We start from the raw sequence: 25,226 nt of genomic DNA on the forward strand, positions 1-25,226 counted from the left end.
CAGTTAAAACACATGCATTGTGATAATTCACCTGCAGTGGATATATGGTGAATGTCATATGTACAATTTTATAAAAGTCTGGGCCATTAACAAAGTGGTAGATTCTCCATCTTAACTGAAAATAGCTAGTTTAGAGGACACCTGAACCCCCCCCGCAAAAAAAAATTTAAACTGACTAGTAAATACTCATCCAGCTCTCATATTAAAAAGATTCCCAACAGATGATTGTAAACCTCTCATAACATGATAATTAAGAAAACAAATCCCATTAGTTCTACTCCATTTGGCTCTAAAAGACATTGTGTCCCTGGTTTGACTAGTAATTGCTAACTCAGTGCAAAACCAAAATGTCTACTTTTCCATTTCTGTCGCCAGGACTTATGTTTACATAACTGCTAAAATATTATGGAAAGCATGCACTCTTCTATAATGATCTACTTATTCTTAAGGATTGCTACATATATTTTACAGTTAATACGTTTGTTTCCCCTGATTCATCCACACAATAGTCATACTTGCCATGATAGAAAAAAGGCACAGATCATACAATTTGTTTCTTTTTTTTTTTTGCTTAGTTAAAAATTACATAACGCTGCACAATTATTAGGTCCCACGAAGACACTGCGGAAAGTTAGAAATTACGGAATGAAGTAAAGGAAATCTTGCCCGAGAGAACCACATTGCCTTTGGAGACTTCTTATTCGCAAATGCTAGTTACAAGACTATCATGCTCACTCACTTTTGCTTCAGTACTTTGAGTCCCGAACCCAGAACAAGTCAGACAACTTTTCTGCTGTGCATGCTTGCCTGGGGATTTAGAAATGACTGAAAGCCAGAGTTTCAGCACAACAGCCAGGCAACTAAACTTTTCAGAGAGTCAGCAACAGCACCATCCGTATTTCTCTCAGGAAAGGCTTACTTTAAGACATTCTGCATAACTGGAAACATGAGCTTGGCTTATGAACTGTCTACTCACACTGAAGGTTGAATTATAGCTGTCATTGTTGTTTCTTTCATATTAATCAGCTGCCTGAAAAATAGTGCAACTGAACACAATTATACCAACACACAGTTTAGTATTTTTTCATTTATTTTCTCTTTTAAACAAAAAATATTTTTTTCTTAAAGTCAAGTGCAATATGTATTCGAAAGCCTCAGAGGTTTTGATAATTAATGCAAATGTTTCCAATGCCTGACTTTTAGAGCCAATACTAACAAAATAAGGCTAACAGGAACGCTTGTCTCATGCTCCGTGTCTTCTCGCCTATTTGTCTTTGGCCTACCAGGCTTCTAGAATGTGAAATATGATGCATCTTTTTTTTAGACTTTGTTTAGACTGTATAGGGTTGACGATAGACATGTAACGTTACGGTACACCATTGACCACCATTTGCTGCCCATCCACGGTCTCGGGCTTCTCTTTCTTTTGAATGCGGTCTTTGCCAGTGCGAAGTCGGGTGCCTTCGACAGTTGTGTTCTGCAAGCTTTTAGTGTGTACACTTCTCTCATTATTGCAGTCGATTCGGATCTGAAAATGTAAATGGATACAAAGACAACTTTGAATGTATTCTTCTTGTGGTTTCACTATTTTGTTACGAAAAACGAAATGGACACAAAACTGACAGTTTAACTTTGGCAGCTTCCTATTTTTCTCTTGCACCTGGGTGATAAGCGCTTCATGCTAAAGTTTTCAATCCCTCCAGGAAAGAAGGACAAAGTTGCAGAGGGGTTCAGCATAGGAATAAACAAAATAAAAGTGTCTGCTGACTACATGGAAGGTGTTTTTTTTTTTTTAAATCCAGGTCAGAGTTGAAAATCACACACCAAAAAAAAAATGGGTTTGAGAGATCAGAACTCCCCCAAATACAAAAAGGACAAAGACCCATTCTAGTAGGTCATTATAGTCTAGGGCAGAATTGAGAGGTGTGTGTGGGGTTATACTACATATTCTGTGACCCACATGTCGTGCTTAGGCCTTTTTCACATGGACAATTAGGACCGCAACACCACAAAGAATCAGTGTAAAGCTGTTTGTTATCAGTCGTGGCCAGGTAGCCTATACAAAGCAATGACAGGTTACATGCGAACAGCCACAGATAGCTGTGGTGCCTGTCCCACATTTGTACAGGTTTCCTAGCCGTGAACGATTGCAAACGCCTCCGATTCCCGGCGCAGTTTCACACTGATTCATTTTGGTGTAAGGTCCTAATTGGCTGTGTAAATAAAGTCTTAGGCAAGTCATTTTATTAAATTGTATGTCTGTGGAAGTTCCATGCATTATACAAAACAGGATCTTGGCTGTAAAACACTTTTCTTGGAGTATATCACAGAACATCGGTAGTTAAATTCCTTAACCACTGGGTTATGCGGCTACCTTAAAGGAGAACTATGGGGTCAGTGTTTTTCCCCATAGTTCTCCTTAGCGCAAGGCCCCGTTCACATTGAGCGATTTATCGCACGGTAATTCCCGCGATATCGCGGCAATTTACCGCGCGATATCGCTCTCCAATGCTTCTCAATGGGGCAAAGGGTCCTGCTGTCGCGGGTCGTGTGTCGCTACAGCAGGACCCTTTTTGGAGCGGATTTAGCCGCGATTCAAGCTTGCTCAATGCAAGCATTTGCGCGATATCGCGCAAAATGCAAATCGCGCGATTTGCGAACCGCTCAATGTGAACGGGGCCTAACGGGAGGACACAAACTAGCGTCCTCCCGTTACAATTGGACATTGCTTTAGTGTTGTAGCAAGCAGTGAATCGGAGAGAACTGGAAGGAGGATCCTGTGTCCATTGATGTGCTCCCAGAAACAGATTTTATAGGTAAGACAAAAATCCTGTTTTCTTGATTATGCTTTACAGGACACAGGGAGATACATTCTTTAACCACATGGATGTGCAAAGACAGTTCAATAGAGGGTTGGACAACACAGCAACAACGGCTAACAGGAAAAACAACAACTAACTCCCACAGTTGTATGAACTGAGGAACAGGTGACAGCCTTGCAAATTTTGGAAACTGAGGCCTGGTGTTGGAAGGCATAAGAAGTACTAAACATTCCTAGTAGATTGAGCCCTAAACGGAAAGGAAAACCCTAGAACCTTCACTTAATAGTGAAAAGAGAAGCTAGCAGCCCCATATAGTGACCTACAGGAATGACAAAGAGGGAATCAGACTTGCAGATGGAAGCTGGAGCAGAGAGATAAACTTGAACAGCTTGAACCACATCCAAACAGTGTAGACATTTTTGTAGGATGCTTTGGTGCAGGGCATAGGGATGGTAAAACAATACCCTGGTTAAGGTGGAAGGCAGAGGACACTTTAGGAAGAAAAGAGCCCATGAATCTCAGTATAATCATATCATTGGGGATAACCAGAAAGAGCTTATTACATCACAGCAACTCAGGAAGACGCCTGACAGAAGTAATAGCGACAAACAGCCAGGCTGTTAAAGCCAGCGACCAAGAAGCCTGATGTAGTACCAGTCCTTAGGAAACATGGAAAGCCTGACAGTAGTTTATGTCCGAGTATAAGACACCTGGGACCAGAATGCCCTCCATCTCGTTCCTGAGTAGGAGACGAGGAAAGGTGTAGATAAGACAGAACCGATCCCTAGGTCCACCATACATGAACAGCAAAGGCCTGGGGATACCAAGTCCTGACGACAAATCTGTCCACCTTGTTATTGAGGCTAGACGCCAGGAGGCGCATGCCCAGCATCCCCCACTTGAGGCAAAGGTCCAAAAACACCTTTTGGGTGAAGGTAACATTCTCCGGAATCCAGATGTTGACAACTTCAAGCCAGGACGTGAAGCTTCCTCATTTCTGCTCTTACAAGGTTGCAGGAAAAATGTGCACTATACTGTTACTTTACTGCAAAAGTATTCTTTAAAGGAACTTTTGCTCTTTGAATATGGAATGGTTTCCATTTATGAATGACTAACATGCAACTGATTAGAGACTGCCTTTGAGCTTCAATGAGGCCCTATTATTGTAATGCTCAGATCTCTAGCATACGAGATTTCCATGTGCACTATCAACAAACCATATGGTAGCAGTGCCTGTATCATGTATTGCAGTAATAACACCCAGATGCATGCACAGTACAGCACTGCTGAAGGTTCTGATTACATTCACTGTTCTACATTAGCAGACAGAGAACAAAAATAACTTACAAATAACTTTTCCTTATCCATCCTACCCATGGTTCAAGTACTGTATATTAAAACACATACAAGTCAGAAACTAAAGCTATCACAGACAACTTAAAACAGGGTTCTTTTTTTAATTTCTTATAGACACAAATAAAAGGGATACACTTATATAGTATTCGGTTTAGAAATATACATAGCTAACAAAACACTGTCATGTGACATTTAGAGCAACAAAGAACACAACAGTGACCAACCTGCAGAGAGCCGTCTGCTGTCCGTGCTTTAAGATCTCTTGAATTACGCTGTCTGTTGTCTGTCCGAGATTGGTCATCATTGGCTAAAATAAACATAAAGCAACACTATGATGGAAGTTTTCAGGTAACAACTGGAAATGCATGTAATTATTAAAATAAAGGAATCAAGGCTGCCCATAAGTTGTACGGCTTTAATAAATTTATTTACAACAAATTGATATGGACTTTAGTCCATTGTGGTTCTGCTGTGTCATTATATGACCTGGGTAAGTGGTAAAGACAATTTCTACACTCAATCCACGTTGACATAGATGTAAGCTGGGGGATGACAAATCTGTGTGGTAATTACAAATTGTAGTCTATGTGGTAATTTTTTTATCACTCCACTCTAAAAGCCTGCCAAATATTTAAACTAAGCCAATGAAATAAGAAAAACGCATAAAAAGAAGTAACCTTTAGGCTAGGTTCAGACCTCAGCGACACCCGGGATGTGTGGACTGGCGTGGGGATACAGTGGTTGCCGCCCGACCCCTTTGATTTCAATGGGGTTACATCCGCACGGCAATCGCAAAAAAAAAAAAGAAGAGGTACAAGTACCTTTTTTGTGACACGATGTGCAGCTTTTTTTGAAAATAATGGTACCAACAGCGCGATCGGCTATGGTGGGGAACTCCGTGACCGCCTGGCAATCCGCACGGTTTTATGCACGATTGACCCACGGTCAGGAGTCGCCCACGTGTCAACCTAGGCTTAGGGGATAAGTTATTTTCATGCAGTTTTGCAACACTGTGTTGGTTCTGTACACTGTCTTTGTATAAAACAACTCCAGAAAACAAATTGCTTGCTCATGTGATTAGCTATCTTTTTTTTTTATAAGACAGGGACTTGCTCATGTAATTACAGTAGGTAGATACTTCTTTCAGACGGAGGAAGTAAGCACAATGGACATCTCAATGTCTATGGTGTAAATGCTGTCAGCGCTCTGCAAATAAGTTTCCTGCAATCATGGAGTTTTCTCTGCAGCCTTAAGCAAAAGAACTCTAAAAGTGTGTGCCCAATGGGCATAACAAAAACACTCCAGCACACCTACAACAACACACCCCACAGACTCTATGATTGCATGGAGTTAGTTCTTGCACACCTAGGTCCGATGTATCAATCTTACAGAACACAAAAATTCCCCAGCCTCAGCCTGCCAGCCAGCCAGCCTGCAACCAAACAAGTAGCCCTGTCAACAGTATGCGTTAAAATCAGAGGTTTTAGTTGCACAAACTTTTGGCCAAAAATATGTAGAAGCCACACTGCCGCGCCAAGGCACCTCTGCAAAGTGTGGTCCTAACTCTATGTATCCGAGTCTCCAAGTGTGAGCATATTAATGAAGTTGATAAATTACATGCAGGTGTACATGTATGGCTTCTACATATTTTTGGCCAAAAGTTTGTGCAACTAAAACCTCCGATTTTAACGCATACTGTTGACAGGGCTACTTGTTTGGTTGCAGGCTGGCTGGCAGGCTGAGGCTGGGGAATTTTTGTGTTTTGTATTGTTGTAAGCCTTCCCAATGTGCGCCCTGCTATAAAGGCCGGTTATAGATTCATGCATGTACCATTTTTTCCGATGTATCAATCTGCCTTTTTATTGACATCAGACACACATGACATCACAAGTACAAAGCATCGTTTCCGAACCTAGCATTGTCCCTTCATCAGGCAGGAAGCACGGTAACAACTATGGTGAATAGAGTGCAAGCTTATACACAGTGCAAACAATTCAAAAATGGTCTCCACTCCCCTCTGATGACAGTTTTCCATCAGAAATGGATAAAAACAGTACAAAACAGTGTATGACAACATGACAAGAGTACACAATGGATGTAAGTGGATGTAAGCACAACAGGATCGCTATACGAGTACAGTGTAGATATGCAGAGGATGTCTACTGTGTGTGTTTGTAAAAGTGGTTAGTTAACCTGCCCTAATGATGATCAAGCTTAGTCTGCTGGTGCTTATATTGTTGGCCTGCAAGCTGGAAATCTCAGTACATGATGAAGCTGAGTGTGTAATCATCACAAACATATGAAAGACTACATCAGATTTTAGTGATTGTGTTTACATATACTTTAACTTCTTTTGTCTCCAGTGTTTAGTTCCCTGTTTTTTGTTTAAAAAAAAAAAAATCAATACAGTAATATCTATTGTTTAAATTATTAAAACAAACATCAATTACCTTTGAAGCCACCACGCCCCCTGAGCCCTTGGCCTCGAGCACCACCACGTCGTCTTCCATCCCCTCTCCGAATGTAGTTATCCCGATCTTCCTCTGCCGGTGCCAAGGACCAATCACTAAGCTCATCTCGGTGGTCGGATTCAGTTTCGGATGCATTTGATGCTTCAGAATTTGTACCTGTCCCAAAATATTTAACCAATTATTTCTGAATGAACAAGACAAGGTCATTAAGAAGAGCAAATAAAAGTTTCATAAGAAACTGGCACATTTGTTTCTCTTAATTACAAACGTAAAGACATTTTGCAAAGTAGCGATCACTCAAAACTGAACAGTGGACAGCAACTGTTCATTAAGAATAACGTGTCTATATACACACAATGCTGATTCATGGACTCAAAAGGGATTGTAGCCATGAAAAATTGAAAGAACAAAAGTAAAAAAGGTGTAGACATGAAAGAGAAGGGAAAAAACTTGTGTTAGAAGTCCTTGCCCGAGTTGAGTTCACATAGAAAGAAAGGCCTGGTGCACATTTGTCAAAAGAAGCTTATATCTGGATATACTAAAATGACAGTTTTTAAACACTCCACTTCAATAAATGAGCAGTGATTTGCAGCAGCCAATCACACAGTTATCCATTAGTCTGAACTATCATTTATCACACTGGAATCTTGGAATACATTTTTCACCATGTGGGAAATCATCAGAATCAATGATAGAAGCAATGATAGACATCCATGAATATAGACACTTGAGTGGCCTTGATAATCCACAATAAGAGTGTGTAAATCTTTCATTAGGGCCACATTTTCATGCCATTAATTTTAACGTTCTGACACGCATTTTGCAGCACACAGTAATGCGTTGTCGTGCACTGCGTTGGACATAATGCTGCATGTACCCTTTTTTGATCCATTGTTATGCTTCGGCAGCCAATCCACAATGAATGGGCTGCCTGAATGCAACAGGTGTCAACAAAATGCACAAGAACGGATGGGTCTGAAAGAGCTCTATATGTGTCAGACGTCCCAGGGAGCTAGTAGTGAGATGAGGAACCCACTGGCAATAAGCAGCTGACAGTCCAGAAACGCGGTACAAGTTTAGGGATAATCCAAGAGGGGTAGTCAAATGTCCAATCCGGGTCGAGGCAGGCAGCGAAGGTTCAAAGGCGGAAGACGGTCCAAGGGTCAGTAATCGGGAAGGATACACAGGGGCAATGGCAATAGCAGGATCAGCAGGGAGGCTAGGTGTTCACCATAAGGTGGAATAACTCAGCAATAAGCCAGAGCTCAGGCCAGGTTTTTATAGCCAGGGGAGGTAGGACCACCCCCTGGTCACCGAGGCAACCAGGAGGCCTCCCTCCCCGGGAACCAATGGCAGGCGAGGAAGATGAAGGTGTGTACTGGGAACCTCCCCCAGCAAGGCTCACACCTGATAGCCAGATGATGCAAGAACGCTATGCTCCCGGGGATGCGCGCGCAGCCTGCGTACTGCGCATGCGCCCACGCCGCATGACCCGCGCATGCGCACCTGCACCTCGGGCACCAGGTGTTCTACCGAGCTGAAGGGGAACCCGTGCCCTGCGCCGTGCCCGTGGTCCCCGAGTAGAGGTAACATCCCCTGCTTCCTGACAATATGGTAGGTGGAACTTTGCTTAGCTATTTATGGTATTTCCAGGACAAAAAACTAGGAACAGCATCCTTTTCTGTATTGTGTAAAATGAATCATTAATGTTCCCACTTTATTCGTCTGAAAGATAAACTCCGACTGGATGTTTTAATTCATTTGAAATAGTGTCTCTAGGGTAACAAGCTTAACAGACCCACCTGAGGCATATCCTGTACCCCGCCTGCTGCGCCCTCTGTTGTTGTAGGGACGTCCTCCCCGTCCAATTCCACTGCAATCTTCACTCGGATAACCCTTCTCTTTGTCAGGACGATTCTGTGGAGGCCTTGAGCTGGCTCCGATCTGTCGAAGCTGTTCATCAATCTGCAACCGCTCCAAGCGGAGTTGGTCCACTTCCTAGAGTCATTGAAAACATATATTAGATATTTGTTTACAATAAAGAAAGACAACACTAAATGGCATTTTACTGATCCCACATCCTATGTATGATACACAACCACTTAATCAACCTTTCTTAAAATACATGCTGAAGCAAGATTCTAGAAATTACCTTTAAATAGTTCAGGTGATAGTCCAGTAGAACTGTTGCATTGGTGATACTGTCCTTTGTACCCACAAAAACAAATGGAACCATTCCCTGAAAAATTCCCAAAAGGTAGAGGTTAAATATGCACAGAAAAATGTATAGTCATCCTAACAAGTATAAGGTGCAGTAGAGATGGGCAAATATCATACGAGAATACAAGTTCTGCCTGTCCTCAAAGCGAGTTCAAGGCTCCACAGCCAGATAGGTGTAACTTAACTTTCTTTGTCTCCTATACAGCAACTGTACAAAGAGGCTAAAATTGTTCAGATTGCAGTCATAGTGCAAGGCCAACAAAACCCTAGGAGCCAGGTAACAAAAAGTGCTTGTAGTCTTTTAGATTAGGTTGTCTTGTCTTACAATCTGCATTAAAATGTCCACCACTGGCATACCATTAGAACTTAACAAATCAGTTTAGATGGACTTAATTCCATCTTTAACTTGAAAAATGTTATTTCAGCAACAGTGAATTTGTAAGGGTCATGAGATCCATGCTGCCTATCTGTCATGAACAGGCACAACCCCTTCTACTCACCTGGCCTGGGTATGTCGGAGCATGTGGCCTGTTTCACTGTACAATGCCCAGAAACCAATCGCTAGGCCTGAGCACCTTCACAAGACTGGGGGAGCCACATCGCAGCTCCCACAGGTTGCTAACGCAGATGATTTCAGAACCAGCTGTGAAGATGCAAGGAGTTGTAAGGGACCACAGGTAAGGTTAGTATAAAGGTGTCGGGAAATGCCATTTCCAGAGACACTGTCAATTCGCCCCGGCATGGCCAAGGTAACAGTGCCTCTTTAAAGCTAAAGCATGAGGTGTGCAATAATGGGAGGAAAAACACAATATAATTTAAGATAAGATACAGCACATTTAAAATAAATGACTGATTTTGGCAAGAAAGAACTAATACAAAACAACTGAAATATTAGTGTTACCTCTTCTTGGGAGATATTTTTATCATTTTCAGCTTCAATCCTAACTCGAACAACCCCCGATTTATCGACTATTTCCTGGATGAGTTTCCCATTTTTCCCAATAACCTTTCCTGAAAAACAAGAAACATCACTAGCTGTTAAGTAATAAAGAAAAAAAAGGTAGAATTTAAATACGAAGGTGAGATACATACAGTATTTGTGAACCTTTTCCCTGCCAACAAATTAATGATGGCTTCCAGTCACTTTTCTAAATCACATAACCTTGCCACACAGCAAAGCCAGGGGAGTGACCTCACTTTGTTTTACTGCTAATACACCATTTCCACTCTTTGCTCCCAGTGGATGATACGGGAGTGAAGGATGAAAAACGAATTGATGACCTCATCCTTGTGGCCTTTCTTCATGCCCGTGTTATTCTGACAGCACTCCTTAATGCAATGTAGCCAGAGTGGCTAATAGGCTTCCCCTCCTTGTCTCTGAGGTTTAATGTGCAGGGAATTGTAGAAAGCCAACATATAGACAGATGTCTTATGCTTTATTTGTCTTACTTGTTAAATCTTTTTGCTTGGAGTACATTACAGGACACAGGATAGTAATTCGGAAAACATGGGTTATACTGCCCATAGGTTATACCTTCAGGACACCGGAGAAGCAAAACTGTAATAACAGACCAGTTTAACACCTCCCACTCCCAGCAACAAAGGTGAATGACCTATTTCCTGTAATGTACTCTAAAGAAAAGGATTTAACAGGTAAAGACAAAAAAGTCTTACCAGTTCATGCTGTTATATGGCCATCTCCATGACCATGTTCAGTACCACAAACTAAGACAAGGCTCTATTTCAGCTCTAAACTTATATTAATAAAATTAATCATAGTGGCTGAAAAGGGAAGTTATTATTTAAAAGTAAACTCATCTTTAAGAAACAAAAGAGCTAGGTGCAAGACAGAAGTGAGAGATTACTTTACAAAATGCATCATATGCTTTGCTTGTTATTTATATTTCAGATTGCAAACCTGTGGGCACTAAATAGTCCTGTACTGAACAGGTGACAAATTACACTGAACAATTCTGAAAGTAAGGTTGGAAGTTTACTACTGTACATGGGAGATGAAAAAGCATTTATAATTTTAATGACTAGCATAATGCTGAAAAACAGTTCCATAGTGTTTCATAATCTTGTCTGACCTAATAACTCCTATAGCATTGGGATGCTAGAACAATTTGTGAATTCATAAATGCTAGGCTGCACTGCTGGGAACATCATTTGTCGAATCCCATTAAGCTCCACTACTCAAAACAAGTATACATTTATAGACTTGTAAGGGAGTTTCTAGGGAACACTAGCCAGTGATAACAAGAAAATTCATACCCTAAAAAAATGTTATTTGCTTTCTTAACTTGAGAATTTACATTTTCAACAATACCGATCAGGACCATCTTAACTAGTCTTTTTAGAAGCATCCCAAAATTCTGCCTTCAAAAGGAAATTTCATAGCAACTCCATATTAAAAAAAGAATTGCGCTGTATTTTCTACTCCAAGATATAATTTTGTAATCACTCTTTAACCTCTATTCTAACAACTATTCCTCAAGGGAAAGTCTACCTGATGCCCAACCCTCTACAGCCATGGTTCTCAACTAGTGGGTCGCGACCCCATGTTCAGTGGGTCGCTACATGCCTTCCACTTTTCTAGGTGAGAGACTCCTCAGCCTCCCCCTATCGCAGCACCGTCAGTTCCCGTGCCAAGCAGCCATTCAAAATGTGTTGCCCAGCCCTGCGTGTCAGCTTGAGGTGGGGTGGGCTGGAAGTATGGCCATAAGGGAGCTCCATCCATATGTGCATTGCTTACAGCTCCCACATGTGCCCTACAGAGGTGCCTGGACTGACGTCACATTCTGGCTCCCAGCACCTCTACAGTGCGTGCAAGGCAGCTGTAGAAACAATGCACATATGGATTAAGCTATGTCACAGCACAGCAGCCCACACTGGACCCCAAGCTGAGGATCCACTCCAGTTCTCATAAGGCAGGGAGACTGGGTGGATCTTAAAAAAAATATTTTGCTTTGGAGTGTCTATGTGTGTGCGAGAATGTTTGACAGACACACAACCACAGACACCATTTCACACACTCCATGCAATTAATGCACTGGACCACGCAATTGCACCTACTGCGCATTCTGGAGTGGAAGGTGTGTTGCGTTGGCATTAATTTGAATGACACTCCAAACGCACCTCCCGCCCACAGTCCGATCGTCTGCACCCGAACGTCTGGTAATGCAATGCATTGCATTCCATTACAGTGCGACTTGGGTCGCAACATAATGACCAAGGACGAATGTGGGTCCTGAGGTTACACAGGTTGAGAACCACTGCTCTACAGTATAACATGGTTTAAGCAAACTCAACTACCAAATTCCTTAGTTTTATGTGGCGGTACACAATATGGCAGTGGTAACTTTATGAGGAGGACACTGGCGGTGAAGCTGAAACCGCTGATAGGACAAAGCACAAACATTATGACATACCGACTAGATTTCGAGGAACTTGTATGACATCTTCTGCAAATTCAAGGTAGGTTCTGGCCTTCTTTACAGCATCTTGGTCCTAAGATAGTAAATGATAATATTGAAGAAAAAAGTGTTACATTACATAGACTACGTTCATCTGGCAATTGTTCTGATCCTCTTTCAGATGTTCTACTGGTTCAAGAAATAATTCATTATTGAAAAGTGGTAAGCCCATACCTCTCCATAAATATGAAATGTGCAAGTATCTTCATCCAAATCAATGGCAGTGACCCCAGGAACCTTTCTAGCCTGTTGAATATTTGCACCATGAGTGCCAATAGCGAGGCCCATTAGGTCTTCTCGTACAACAAACTGCTCATGAAACCTGGATGCTAGCTGCCTTGAGCTCTGCAAAAGCAAAAAAATAATAATTATGATAAATATAATACACAGATAAGTGTTCAGGACATGATGTTATTTAGAGTAGAGCCATCATTTTTATCTATCAAGCTAACCATTGCATTGATACCTTCTACATGGCAAAATGTTAAAGTACAACTAAAAGCTCCTGTAGGACAGTCTAAAAAAAAGGTACCAAATCCAGTTTCTATGTGATGCAAAAACCTAAAAAAAAAAGTAAAAATAAAAACAAACAACGCAACCTTTACCTTTCCTGACTGAGCGAAACATGCCTTCATTTGTGTATTACAAACTCCCCCTTCCAGACACTGCAGCATGCAGTGGGAGGGTTCCAGCAGTGATGCCAATCTAAAAAGCAGTGGGCAGGACTAGGAGTGGCCAGGTGCTCATTGACAAGCTACAGGCTTGTGAATCAGAAGTGATAATGTTGATAGCCATGCCCCCTGCAGACACAGCCTACATGAGAATGGCAACTTTGTTCTGAATCCAGAAACAATGCAGTGCAGGATCACTGATACATAACTACCGGAAACTGCATTAGGTGTACTTCACTTGAGGCAGGCTTAAAGTGGAAGTTAAAGTGACATTAAAGTAAAAAAATGTATTTCCCTCCCCCCAATGTTAATGTCAGCACTTACCTTAAATGATGTCTCTTAATCCGATCTTCCTCCTCTTTCCTGTCCTTTTCAGCCTTCTCTCCAGCGCTGCGGCGGGTGTCCAATCCAGCACTGACGCCGCTGTCCTTGCTGGCACTTCCGATCCTACGGTGTCTGCATGCGGGTGCACGCGTCCATAGACTTACCTTGCGTCTCTCCTAGTCGAAAATCCCAACTGCGCATGCGCCCGCCCTAAGATGCTTTGCGGCAGCCCGATCAGTTTCGGATTCTCAGGCGAGAGTGTGCGGCAAAGACGGGGTAAGTTTAACCACCTCCCGTCCGCAGCCGTTGGTAGACGGCCGGACGGGAGTCTTGTAGGGGCGGGAGGGGGGCTTAAGACGTCCTGCCCCTCCCCCCGCTCGTGAGCACATCGCGCTCGCTCACGAGCGCGGTAACTGTGCCCGCACTGTCCGTAGGACAGTGCTGTATCCATAACAGGTATAGAGCCAGTAAAATCGGCTCTATACCTTGAGATCGTGCTGTGACAAATCACAGCTGTGAAAAGAGTATACAATGGCTGCTGTTTGCAGCCTTGTCTCTGTCTCCTCTCTCACACACCGTTTGGCTGTGAGAGAGAGGAGATAGAGAGAACTTCAGAACGATCGTCCATAGTAAGCACTTAAAGTGATACACACTTCACAGTTACACTCTGCTACAGATCACTGATTTTTACTGTCATCAGTACGATATCAGTGCGATTTCACAGTTTTATTGTTGTGATCCGCAGTTTCATTCGTGTAATTTCACAGTCTCAGCAGTGTGATCCGCAGTGTCAGTGCGGTTTCTGTGTCAGTGCATTGGTCAGTCTCATCAGTGGTCCGCAGTGTCAGTGCATTGTAGAGTTTTACAGTAATAAGAGGCATGTTGAGTTTTTTAATGATTTAATTTTTTAGCCACAAGTTTTTAAAAATGAAAGAAAAAAAAAAAGAATTTCTTTTATTTAAATTTTTTTTTAAATTTGTGGCAATAAAGCAAAATCCTCAAAAACATCACCATGCCTTTTATTAAATACCTTGGGGTGTCTGCTTTCCAAAATGGGGTCATTTGGTGGGCGTTTCTACTGTCCTGGCATTTTAGGGCCTCCAAAAATTTGACAGGTAGTCAGGGAATCACATGCATTATTTATGCTTTTGAAAGCCTCAAGGTACTCCTTGGATTCTGGGCCCCTCTATGCGGCTACGCTGCTAAAAAGTTTCACATGCATGGTATCCCCATACTCAGGAGGAGTAGCAGAATGTGTTTTTGGGTGTAATTCTAAGGATGCCTATGCTGTGTGTTAGATATATCTTAGTAATCGATAGCTTTGTGTAAAAAAATATTTTTTTTCTTCACATAACTTTGATGCACAGTAAGGAAAAAACAACCCTATAACATCTGAACATTTAGAATAGCTGATTAGCTGTATTTTTATGTTCACCTGTCTGCCTGTGTTATTCAGTAAGCCGATTCTACTTAATTCATACTAATCTATCAGTCAATCTGAAGTTACAAAGGCATGTACATCTTAATAAAATCATTTAGGAACAGATCACATGGTGCTCTGGGTTTGTTTTCTCAGAGAGAACAGTTAAGCAGCCTAACACAGGTGCCTTTGTAAAACATCTCTAAAATCACATGATCTTCACCGGGGAAAGCCTAGAACTTGATCATAAAGCTGTGAGCAACTCAAAAGACAAATGGCACGCATACCCATGAGCATTTACTAATGGGCAGCACACAATCCGCCAAAGTGTAGGGTTTGATTCAAACACCCAGTCAGTTTACGAGAAAGGTCTTGACTTGAGTGAATTAGTGAAGTCGTGCAATTAATGTGAAAGGTACATTCTTCAACGATTCTTCACCCTTTGTTAGTTCTGTAGCAGCAGATAGTAAAATAAAAGGATAATACAATAGCCCAGTGGACATCATTTATCCAAGATTATTTTATACAAAATGATTCGTGCTGCATCACAGCTTCTAGAAAGATTACATTCTTTCATTCCACCACTATTACCTTCCATCTCAGGATTGAATTTGCCTGATTTCTGTGGATCAATACCGACCATTCTTTTAAAAATTCAATGACAAACTGTTTTTTGTAAATGAAAGGAAATGATAAAACCTAATGCACATACTTCGAGTTGCTTGCTGGCTTCTTCATTTCTCAGCATTAGAGATAGTTTGGTCCGGAGACTTCGGAAATGCATGTCACTCAACATGTTTGCCCTTTTTATTGTAACTTCGTTGACAGACTGCAACAAGCAATAGAAGGAGTGTTTATCAGAAAATAGAAAAGGTTATCAAATGATAAAAACCTTACATAAGAAATTGTTTTGTTGTATACACTGAGTGGAAGAATGGGTCACCCACCGCAGCTTCTGGTTCCTTCTGCCAGCCACTAAGTTACTGTTGTATTCTGTAGTTACGTTGGCGCTGGCAGCAGGAACCACAGCGAGCACCAGGACACACAGTAATCGACACACCCCACAGTGCCACTGATATCTAGTCAACACAGTGACTGGGTCACTTTAAGGAAGAAATTCCCTTTCAATAGGAGAACATGTCCACCATCTTTACTCCATTATTCTAAATGGCACCACAGGGGTATTCGTACTTGGTGTGTCAGCGCACCATGCTGCTGTGCATGGAGTATAATTAAGCTACATTTTGGGACATTAAGTTAAAAAAAAAGAAAAAAGTAAACACTGTGATGTGTTGTAGCAATGCATTGCAGAGCCCCTACACAATGCACATCAGCGCGCACAAGTTGTATGAAACATAACAAGCAGCTGCTGGTGTGAACTGGCCTTAGGAATATGGATATTCAGCATTTAATTGTTGTTTTGTCCAGCCTTGCTTATGTAAGATGTATACATCCCCTAATATTTACTTTTTTTACTTTGTCAGTGCCTGGCAATATGTGTAATGCTGGGTGGAAGTTGAATCTGCTGCCCATCAGACTTCAGGTGGCCTCTGACCATCTGCTTTAGTATTGGCAGTCCCCACATCATTTTATTCTTACAGACTCTTTGTTTAAGGATGCAAATATAAGATCAGCCATGTGTTGGCTTGTTTTTAGAGGTGCAGGACCTGGAACTGTCATTCTGCCCCTGGCTTCACTACCTAATTAATCACTGACATTCTTGATTTAAAAATCTAGAGAACAGATTAAAAAGGACAGAAGACAATTAATTAAATACAAATTAGTAGTTTTCCACCAAACCACTAAACAACCAAACTGAGCTTGTTTACAAATTTACTGAATAATTACTATAATTACTAATTTAAACCACAGGCATTAAAACACAGAAACTATTTAAAGAATAGGTTCAGGAGTATCCCCCCAAAACTAAATATGCTTCCTCCAGACCCCCTCTTTCTTTTAAGAGTCAAAAACATTAACCTTCAAATGTCCAGTAGGCTTTACATAGTTTCTGCCTCTCCCTTCACTTTCAAGGACACAGGAATCAATTATAGCCTGAGAAGCTGCAGAGTGCATGGGCCAAGATTGAAAAGAAAGCATTTTATGTTTTTATTTTATCCGTTTAAATCGAAAATATAAAATCGCCAAATAATCGATTATGAAAATAATCATTAGTTGCAGCCATACTGAAGTTGGGACTCAAAAGGTCTGGAGGAAGCATATTTATTTTTAGAGGTAACCTTGGAGTTTATGTCAACACTTTTTTTTTAAACTTTCTCATGCAGTTATAATATTGACTTAGCGTACGGGTTCTTACACAACTGCTCAGTCAAAAAATCATCATCTACATTCAATACATGAAAAAAAAAAAAAAAGAAGTCTTACAAGGATGACTAGCTGGCAGCTTTCGGAATCATACGTTACTGAAAATGCACCCACGGCTTTTTTGAAATCTTTATGGGCAGATTCTTTTGCGCACCTGAAATTAAACAGAAACATAATTTAAAAAGTTGCAGAGATTCTAATCAAATATTTATAAAAAACACAAACTCCTCAAAAATTGTTCATTAGTACAAAAAAAATTATCTAGACACACCTACATGCTGCAACAGTATTTAGTTGCTAGAACTACTTTGTATCATTTAAAGACACTTTGACAAAAATATGCCCCCTGCATTAATGGTAGGTGGAGAGGTGCTCCGTTAGATTTGTGGTCAGTGGAAGAAAGATTGTCTCCTTAAAATATAGGCAGGGAGATTACTGGTTTCTTACTTCAGAGATGAGACCCTCCTATGGTACTGCACCAATTGTTCTGCTGACTGATATCTGCTCCTGGTAACATAGGGCGGCAGATCACTCCACCTCCATGCTGTCTGATGCCATGTTGCGGAGGACACAGCATATAGTGTCTATAGAATATGATGGTAGACCGCACCTTTGATGGAAAACTAACTGCACATTAGCTTGCCTCACAGACTTGTGGTCACAAGTTCTGCCGTCACACTGCAAAAACCAAGGGAGAGAGAGGGTGCAGAGCAAACACTCATCATCACTTCCTGACTTTTTGTTTTAATTCAATTAAAAGAGGAATTAAAGTCAAAAGGTTTTTGAGCTATTTCAAATGCTGATTAAATCACTTACACTCCATGCTGCTTCTTGATGTTTAAAAGTTTTAGTTTTCAGCCTAATCAGCTGGTCCCTTGAACTCTGGCCCTGATTTCTTGTTTTAGGGTGGCTCCTTACTTTTTCAGGCTCCTACTCAGTCACTCCTGTGTGCGTTAGTAAGCTTTGTGTGTCTCCATAAGCACACAGGTACAGCAAGTCGAACCACTCTGCCATCCCTCTTCCCTTCTTCAAGCTAGTAGATGGACAGCTACTGAAGACTGCACTCTCTCTTGTGGTCATGTACTGGACAGGAAGTTCAGGAAAGCTGAGCCAAGAGAGCTGGAGTCAGCTATTTGGAAACGCGACGACTAAGTGATGGGGGAAAAATGTAGAGGAATACTTTATGTTTATTTGTTTGATCTGGATTCATTATTGGAAAAAGTTTGAGAGTTTAATACTACTTTAACCCCTTCACAACGAGTGACCTCTTACTGGTTAACTAGCCACCCTTATCAGAAAGACCTTTATCCCTCAGCAGCTGAAGGATACAAAATAGATATGCCAAACCAAAAGACTAGATATGGGGACCTGAAAGGATGAAAATTGGTCTTATATGATGCATTCAAGGAGGCTAGGGAGAGAAGAATTTACAACAGTGGCCTCTTGGACCCATAGAGTGTAATTAAAGTGACATTAAAGTCAAAAAATGTTTTCCCTCCCCCCATGTTAATGTCAGCACTTACCTTAAATGATGTCTCTTTTTCCGATCTTCTTTCCTGATGTTTTCATCTGTCCCTCCAGCGGTGCAGTGGCCCTCCGATCCAGCGCTGACTGCTCTGTCCCTCCGATCCAGCGGTGTCTGCATGCGGGTGCACGCGTCCATAGACTTACCTTGCGTCTCTGCTCGTCTCCCGACCGAGAATCGGAACTGCACATGCGCCCAGATTCTCGGCGCGGGAGCGCGCAGCGATAACGAGGTAAGTTTAAACCTCGGTTAAAGCGATTTTTTAAACTTCTTGCCTATATCTACTGCTTGCTAGCAGTAGATATAGCCAAAAAACCCAGAGGGTTTAGAACCCCTTTAAGATTAGTTGTCCTCTCCATAGAAAGTGCAGAACTTTCAGAATGGGATGGAAAGGAGGGTAAAGCAAAAACCAAAGGATGGGCTACAAGACAATCCATTTCTAGAGCTTGATGCCACTGATTCAGGGGCAAAAACCCAAAGAAATCTTTAAGTGACTGTCACTGCCCTTGGCAAAAACCTTCCCCTAATGGAGATCCCCTTTTCCATCAAGGAGAACACCACTTCTGAAGTAGTTTCTGCCAATTGGAGATCAAGCTTGTGGCTTGCAGAATTTGCAAGAGTACTGGAAATATGGCCAAAAGATACTGCACACTGACCTCTCCATAAGACAAGATTTGTTGGCAGAAGTTGAAGGAAACTATACTTGATCTGCTCTCTGCTTGTTGACATAGACCACAGCTGTGGCATTGCTAGGTGTTTCTGGAGAGTGACCTTTTACTTGAAAAATGTCACTGCTTCCCAGGTGGCTCTGACAGGTTTAAACCTCATCTTCCTAGACTAAAAACCCTAAATGACTGCTTACAATGAAGAAAAAAAGTGAACTAGCTTTGATGGAAAGAAGGCAAGAAGAATCCATTAAATTCATGAATGTTACAAGTGTTGTTGTTTTTTGTGCTTCTAGGTCATCTCCCACAATGCCTAGAGCCACAAGGCACATGCAGCTGGACTCCAGACAGTTGGAGAGGCTGGCAGTAATAAAAGTAGAGAGGTGGGTGGGGAAGTGAGGACATTAGTGAGGAGGTGCAGAGCTGTGAGGGTGTTGTGAAAAAAATAGTGTACTAGTTTCTGAGCACAGTGATTGTGCATTTGTGACTACAATGAGAGATATTAGGAAGGCAGAATGAAATGTGAACAAAGACATCCAGGAAATGTATCAGATTTTGGTTCACAGCATCTTTTCAAAAGGTATTTATGGGGGCTAAATGGACAGACATTTAAGTGTTTTTTTTAAAACTGTGGTACATGTGCAGGGTAAGCATCCATAATGGTAAACGGTAGGCTTGAAATGTACCAAAATGTACTTACATTTGCCGCAGATCTTCAGGTACATCCAACTTTACTTTATGGAATGTGTTTTTTGTTGCTGGCTTGTTAGGGTTTACAGACCTCAGTCGTTCTATGGTAACAATCTCATTGTATGTAGCGTCGCAAGCTGCATATTCTATTACATAAAACTGGGATGGAAAATAAAAACAATAACATAACCTTACATTAACATTCTCAAGTAAGAATGTCTGTTAATAAAAAAAAAAAAACATGCATATTTGGCACAGTAAAAAGCATGTAAATATCTGTGCTTTGAGGTCAGTGACAGGCCCAGTAAAAAGTGTGATATGATTTGTGTCATTATGATCAATGACCTTGGAAGTGCATGAAGACCACACAGAACTTAACAGTGCCAATGACTATACAAAAAAGGTACAGACTAGGGATGCCCCGATACCAGTGTCGGGACCAGTACTGGGCATTTTCAGGAGTACTTGTATTCCTGAGAATGCCCCGATACTAAAGGCCAATATCTCTTTAAATTTTTAAAACGGATGGGCTGACCTCAGCAGCCTGCTGGGGACCTGGCGGTAGCTGTCCTTGGCAGTACCTGTCCGGTCACATATCTCCTTTTCCTCCTTCCCGGTGCAGGCACAGCCAAGGACAGCCCCACACTGAACAAACAGCCCCGGAGACGGCAGGAGATCAGCACCCGACTGTTCAGCCCAGTGCCCGTCCGCAGAGCCCCACATGCAGCCTGGGGACATCTGTACACTGCCCCGGTGAGACGCAAATGCAGCCTTGGTGAGATCTCTGCGCAGCCTGGCGAGATCTCTGCGCAGCCTGGCGAGATGCAAATGCAGCCTTGGTGAGATCTGTACACTGCCATGGTGAGACGCAAACGCAGCCCTGGTGAGACGCAAAAGCAGCCCCAGTGACATCTGTATGCAGCTATGCGCAACGCAAACGCAGCCTTGGTGAGATCTGTACGCAGCCTGGTAAGGCACAACACAGCCCTGGTGACATCTGTACGCAGTCTGGTGAGAAACTGTCCAAAAATCATTAGCCTGTATTGTTTTAGAAAAAATGTCACATGTTCCTTTAAGAAAAAGTATTCATAATTGGTATCGGCAAGTACCTGAGGGAAAGTACTTGTACATGTCCTTAAAAAAAAAAATGGTATCGGGACATCCCTAGTACAGACCTCTGCAGGCGTTTTGCGTTTAGTTTCACATGCATTCAACTGCACCAAAAATGCAGAAGTGTAACCAGGACCTAAAAGGCAGCATACCCATATTCTTATTGTAGAAGTAATATTATATGAAAAAGAAAGAGACATATTCCTACCTCACCCTTTATCATTCTAACTTTAGCTAGCCACCAGCAGCATGGCTCTTTCTCATTTGCCCTGGAATAAACCTAGAAAAAAGAGAGGCTGTTACAATAATAAGCTTATAAAACCACTTAGCCATTATTTGGCACTTTAAATATGTATTCAAACAGAAGGTATTTTTTAAATTAAAAGAAAGAATAGTAACTATTTAGGATCATCTTAAATAAAAAAGGAAGTAGATAAAACATCCATCGCTTAAAGATGTTTTTATGCAGTGCAGGCAGTTCATGTTTATTTTTTGGTGTCGGCTTTCACATTTGCTCACAGTGAAGAGTACTGATTCTGTGCCTGCAATACTTTCAATAAAAGATTTACATAGATGGATGTGATCCTAGACCCACTTCCTGGGGTATGCCTGAATGTTGTGTACTGCCCAATATCTCTAGCCTCCCCAATATACAGGCAGTCCCCGAGTTACAAACATCCGACCCCTACGTACAAACGGAGGCTAGTACTGTACAGCAGGGGGTCCCAGGCTGCAGCCAAAGTGTACCGCGCAGCATTTCAGTAGTTGTAATGCTACCACGTCCGTGCGAACTAGGATTTCCCTCCCTTTTTGGGTCTGGTTCGTAGTTGGCTCTTGTTAGACGTGCAGACGAGGGGTGCCTGCCTTTTCTTCTGGGTCACTGTGAGGTTTTTACTGCGGTCTGTCCTCATTAGAAATATTTAATCTCACTTCCTGTCTTTGAGACAACATAAAGGGAGAGGAAATCTACCCGTGGAGAGGGAAATTCACTCCTGTAAGAGTTATCATGGGAAAAAGGTGTCTCCACTGAAGCTTTATCAGCAATCCTTGTTTCCACGACAACCCAAAATTGTGAAAATCCAATTGCCATAGGGACTGAAAGTGAGGTGAAATCTTCTGAACAGGGGCACACACAGCAAGACAAACATTACAGGGGGTTAACCCTTCCCTATGCTATCCACTTAAAAAATCTACCTGTTCCAACTTCCATACAAATTCAACTTAAGAACAAACCTATAGACCAGTGGTTCTCAACTTGTATAACCTCAGGACCCACATTTGTCCTTGGTCATTAAGTTGCGACCCAAGCAGCACAGCATTACAGTACTGCATGTTCTGGGTCAAGCGATCAAACTGTGGGTGGGAGGTGTGTCTGGGGTGCCATTCAAATGAATAGCAGCGCAACGCACCTCCCGCACCAGAGCGAACAGTAGGTGCAATTGCGTGATAAATTGCGATTAAAACACTGACAGACACAATCACACACTCACAGACACATATACACTTCTAAAAAATGTTAAGGGTTCAATGTGGGCTGCTGTGCTGAAGCTCCATTCATACGTGCATTGCTTGTACAGCTCCCTCGCACTCCCTGTAGTGGTGCCGGGAGCCCGAATGTGATGTCACTCTAATCATGTGAGGGAGCTGTAAACAATGCATGTATGGATAGAGCCCCCTCACGGCCATACCCCCACCACACCTCAAGCTGACACTCGGCACCATATTTTGAACGGCTGCTCGGCATGAGAACTGACAGTGCTGCGGTATGGGAGGGAGGCTGAGGGGCCTCTCAGCTAGTGCAGTGGAAAGAATGTGGCGACCCACTGAACATGGGGTCGCGACTCACTTTTGGGTCACGACCCACCAGTTGAGAACCAAGGCTATAGACCCTATCTTGTCCGTAACCCGGGGACTGCCTGTACAGTGTGTGAATCAGAAGACTGCATTGTTTTATTGTTTGAACTTTATTCTAAGATCAGCTATAGATGAGAAGTGAGACTGCATGAGTCACCCAGAACAGCTCTCTGCTGTCCCTCCTATTTTACCAGCCAGCACTTCAACTGTGAAAATATAACAGAGAATTACAAGAATTTAGACACAGAACAATTGACACATTTTTCATTCTTTTTTATATTGTTATATTCTGGTGATTTTAAGGCAAACATTTTGCTTTTAAAAATAAGTTGTACAGCTCAATGTGCTATGCTTCTTGCAAGTTACTCTAAATAGTGAACCATATGGAACCCCAATCCCTCTTTAGTCAATAATCAGCAAATATGGTTTAACGCAAAGAAATCTGCATTTAGCCAAAGCTAGTTAATGTGAATCTGTGTTGTCCAATTCAGTACTCAAAACTTGCAGTAACTGGACAGATGTGTCCTGGATGGAACACGTAGTGGTTTTCTACACACTAATTATTTGTATCCACCTTTTTGTAGGTGGAACTTTAGGATCTGTTTTATGCTTTTCCTCCCTTTGCCCTTCTTTGTAAAAAGTCTTGTTTTTAGAAGTTAGGTTAGCTCAAGCTAAAATTTTCATGAGTCAGACACAGCAAGCCCCCAAGAGGGCTGCATGTTCTGTGTATTCTCCTTAGATAACCCACAGGGCTCTGGGATTCCTTTGCCACGTGTTAAAAGGTTTATTTGCAAAATGTAGATTTTATGTACATTTATATATTAAAAAATAAAAATAATCAATTTACAAAACATATAAAACAAAGTGGAACTAAACTCAAAAAGTGAAGATTTGCTATGCTATGAAAAATTGTGTCAACGCAGTACCCTGAAAATTTAACTTTTGTCTTGGCTAGCTCCTTAAAAAAAAGGTGTATGCCTAAAGTCTCATAGCTGTATATCTGCAGTGTGAGGACTAAGGCATTGCTGCCACTGACTGCTCTCAACAGTGAGATTGTGTGATATCACTGCTGTGTTCCTTTCTGGAGGCTCTGACAAGAAAGCAAAACCCTGCCTCTACCAAGATGGCCGTCTCCACATAGTGCAGAACAAGATATGGTAAGTTAGCAATGGAGTGAAAGATCAGCAGCAGGGATCCCACAGGCAATACTGGTGACCAGTCCTTTAGTTTTGTTGGGCACAGCTTCCAAAGTTCAGTTCCTCTTTAAAATATCTAAAGCCCAACATTTTTTTTAAGAGGTGCACTGAAATGAACATTTTAAAACCAAAACAAAACCGAAATGCAAAAAAATGTCAGGCCAAAACCGAAATTTTTTTTTTTTTCTTAACTTCTTTCATTTTAAAAAATATTTTATTTTTATTTATTTATATTCATTTTTTTTTTTTACTTTCCCTTTGGGGGCTTCAGGGAAATATCTGGGAATCTAAACAGATGCCTGATATTTCCCTTTTAAAATAGAAAAAGGGATTGAGAACATACAGTCCTTCTGCAGTCCCTGTTATAAATGAACAGGAAGCCTCTATACTGAGTGTTCCTGTTCATTCATAATATGATGACAGAGAAGGGAATTTATCAAAACTGGAGTTGTGCATGGCAATCAATCAGCGCCTCTTTCTCATTTTCATCTCTAAACTGAACAAACTGAAAAGAGAAGCTGATTGGTTGCTGTGCACAGCTGTTCCAGATTTTGTCTGCTCCAGTTTTGATAAATCCCCCCCAGAGTATGTTTACTATAACCACAATGATGAATGAACAGGAGGTGATGTAGATCACTTCCCATTGATTCATAATTGGGGACACAGTAAACATACTCGGTCGTCAATTATTTACAAACACTCAGCGATCACTGAGTGTTGGTACCCGCTCTCCATCCTGACTAGCTGTCACAAGAGGCTGAGCGAGCGGTGTAGGAGGGGAGAGCTCATCTCCTCTGACATCTGACTCCTCCCCTGCACTGCCACCCGGCCTCCTGCGACAGCTGACAGCTCTCTCCGCTCCCACACCGAAAGAAAGCAGGGATTTTGCCAAAAGTGCCATTTTAGTTTTGTTTACTGCCCCAATGGGAAGCATCAGCCTTTATACCCGTCCTGGTGACCACTGCCACCAAGACAAAAAGTGGGGGAAAACCCCAAATTATTTATTTTCACTGGAACAACAAAAAAGGAGGAAAGGGGGTCAATAGGGATATTGTTTCGGTGACAACTGCCATAGATAGGATTTCCCTCTCTTTTCCTTAG

General features: G+C 41.8%; 1 protein-coding gene across 2 annotated transcripts in view; it reads right to left on the bottom strand.

Annotated features, from left to right (window-relative positions):
* Positions 1–1,324: 1,324 nt before the first annotated feature.
* The window catches only part of FMR1 (fragile X mental retardation 1), a 42,550-nt gene continuing 18,648 nt past the window's right edge, over positions 1,325–25,226 (bottom strand). For both annotated transcript variants that reach the window (XM_018552613.1, XM_018552612.1), the window contains 12 exons: positions 21,284–21,355; positions 19,976–20,124; positions 17,146–17,239; positions 15,473–15,589; positions 12,520–12,690; positions 12,301–12,379; positions 9,771–9,880; positions 8,802–8,888; positions 8,452–8,647; positions 6,629–6,805; positions 4,403–4,485; positions 1,325–1,528 (listed from right to left, as the gene is read on the bottom strand). In XM_018552613.1, coding sequence (XP_018408115.1) covers positions 1,367–1,528; positions 4,403–4,485; positions 6,629–6,805; positions 8,452–8,647; positions 8,802–8,888; positions 9,771–9,880; positions 12,301–12,379; positions 12,520–12,690; positions 15,473–15,589; positions 17,146–17,239; positions 19,976–20,124; positions 21,284–21,355 — 1,497 coding nt within the window. In that variant the 3' untranslated portion in view covers positions 1,325–1,366. The remainder of the gene's footprint in view (positions 1,529–4,402; positions 4,486–6,628; positions 6,806–8,451; positions 8,648–8,801; positions 8,889–9,770; positions 9,881–12,300; positions 12,380–12,519; positions 12,691–15,472; positions 15,590–17,145; positions 17,240–19,975; positions 20,125–21,283; positions 21,356–25,226) is intronic.

The sequence above is a fragment of the Nanorana parkeri genome, unplaced genomic scaffold (assembly GCF_000935625.1).
Source record: "Nanorana parkeri isolate BGI_ZX_2015 unplaced genomic scaffold, ASM93562v1 scaffold93, whole genome shotgun sequence".
Lineage (NCBI taxonomy): Eukaryota > Metazoa > Chordata > Amphibia > Anura > Dicroglossidae > Nanorana > Nanorana parkeri.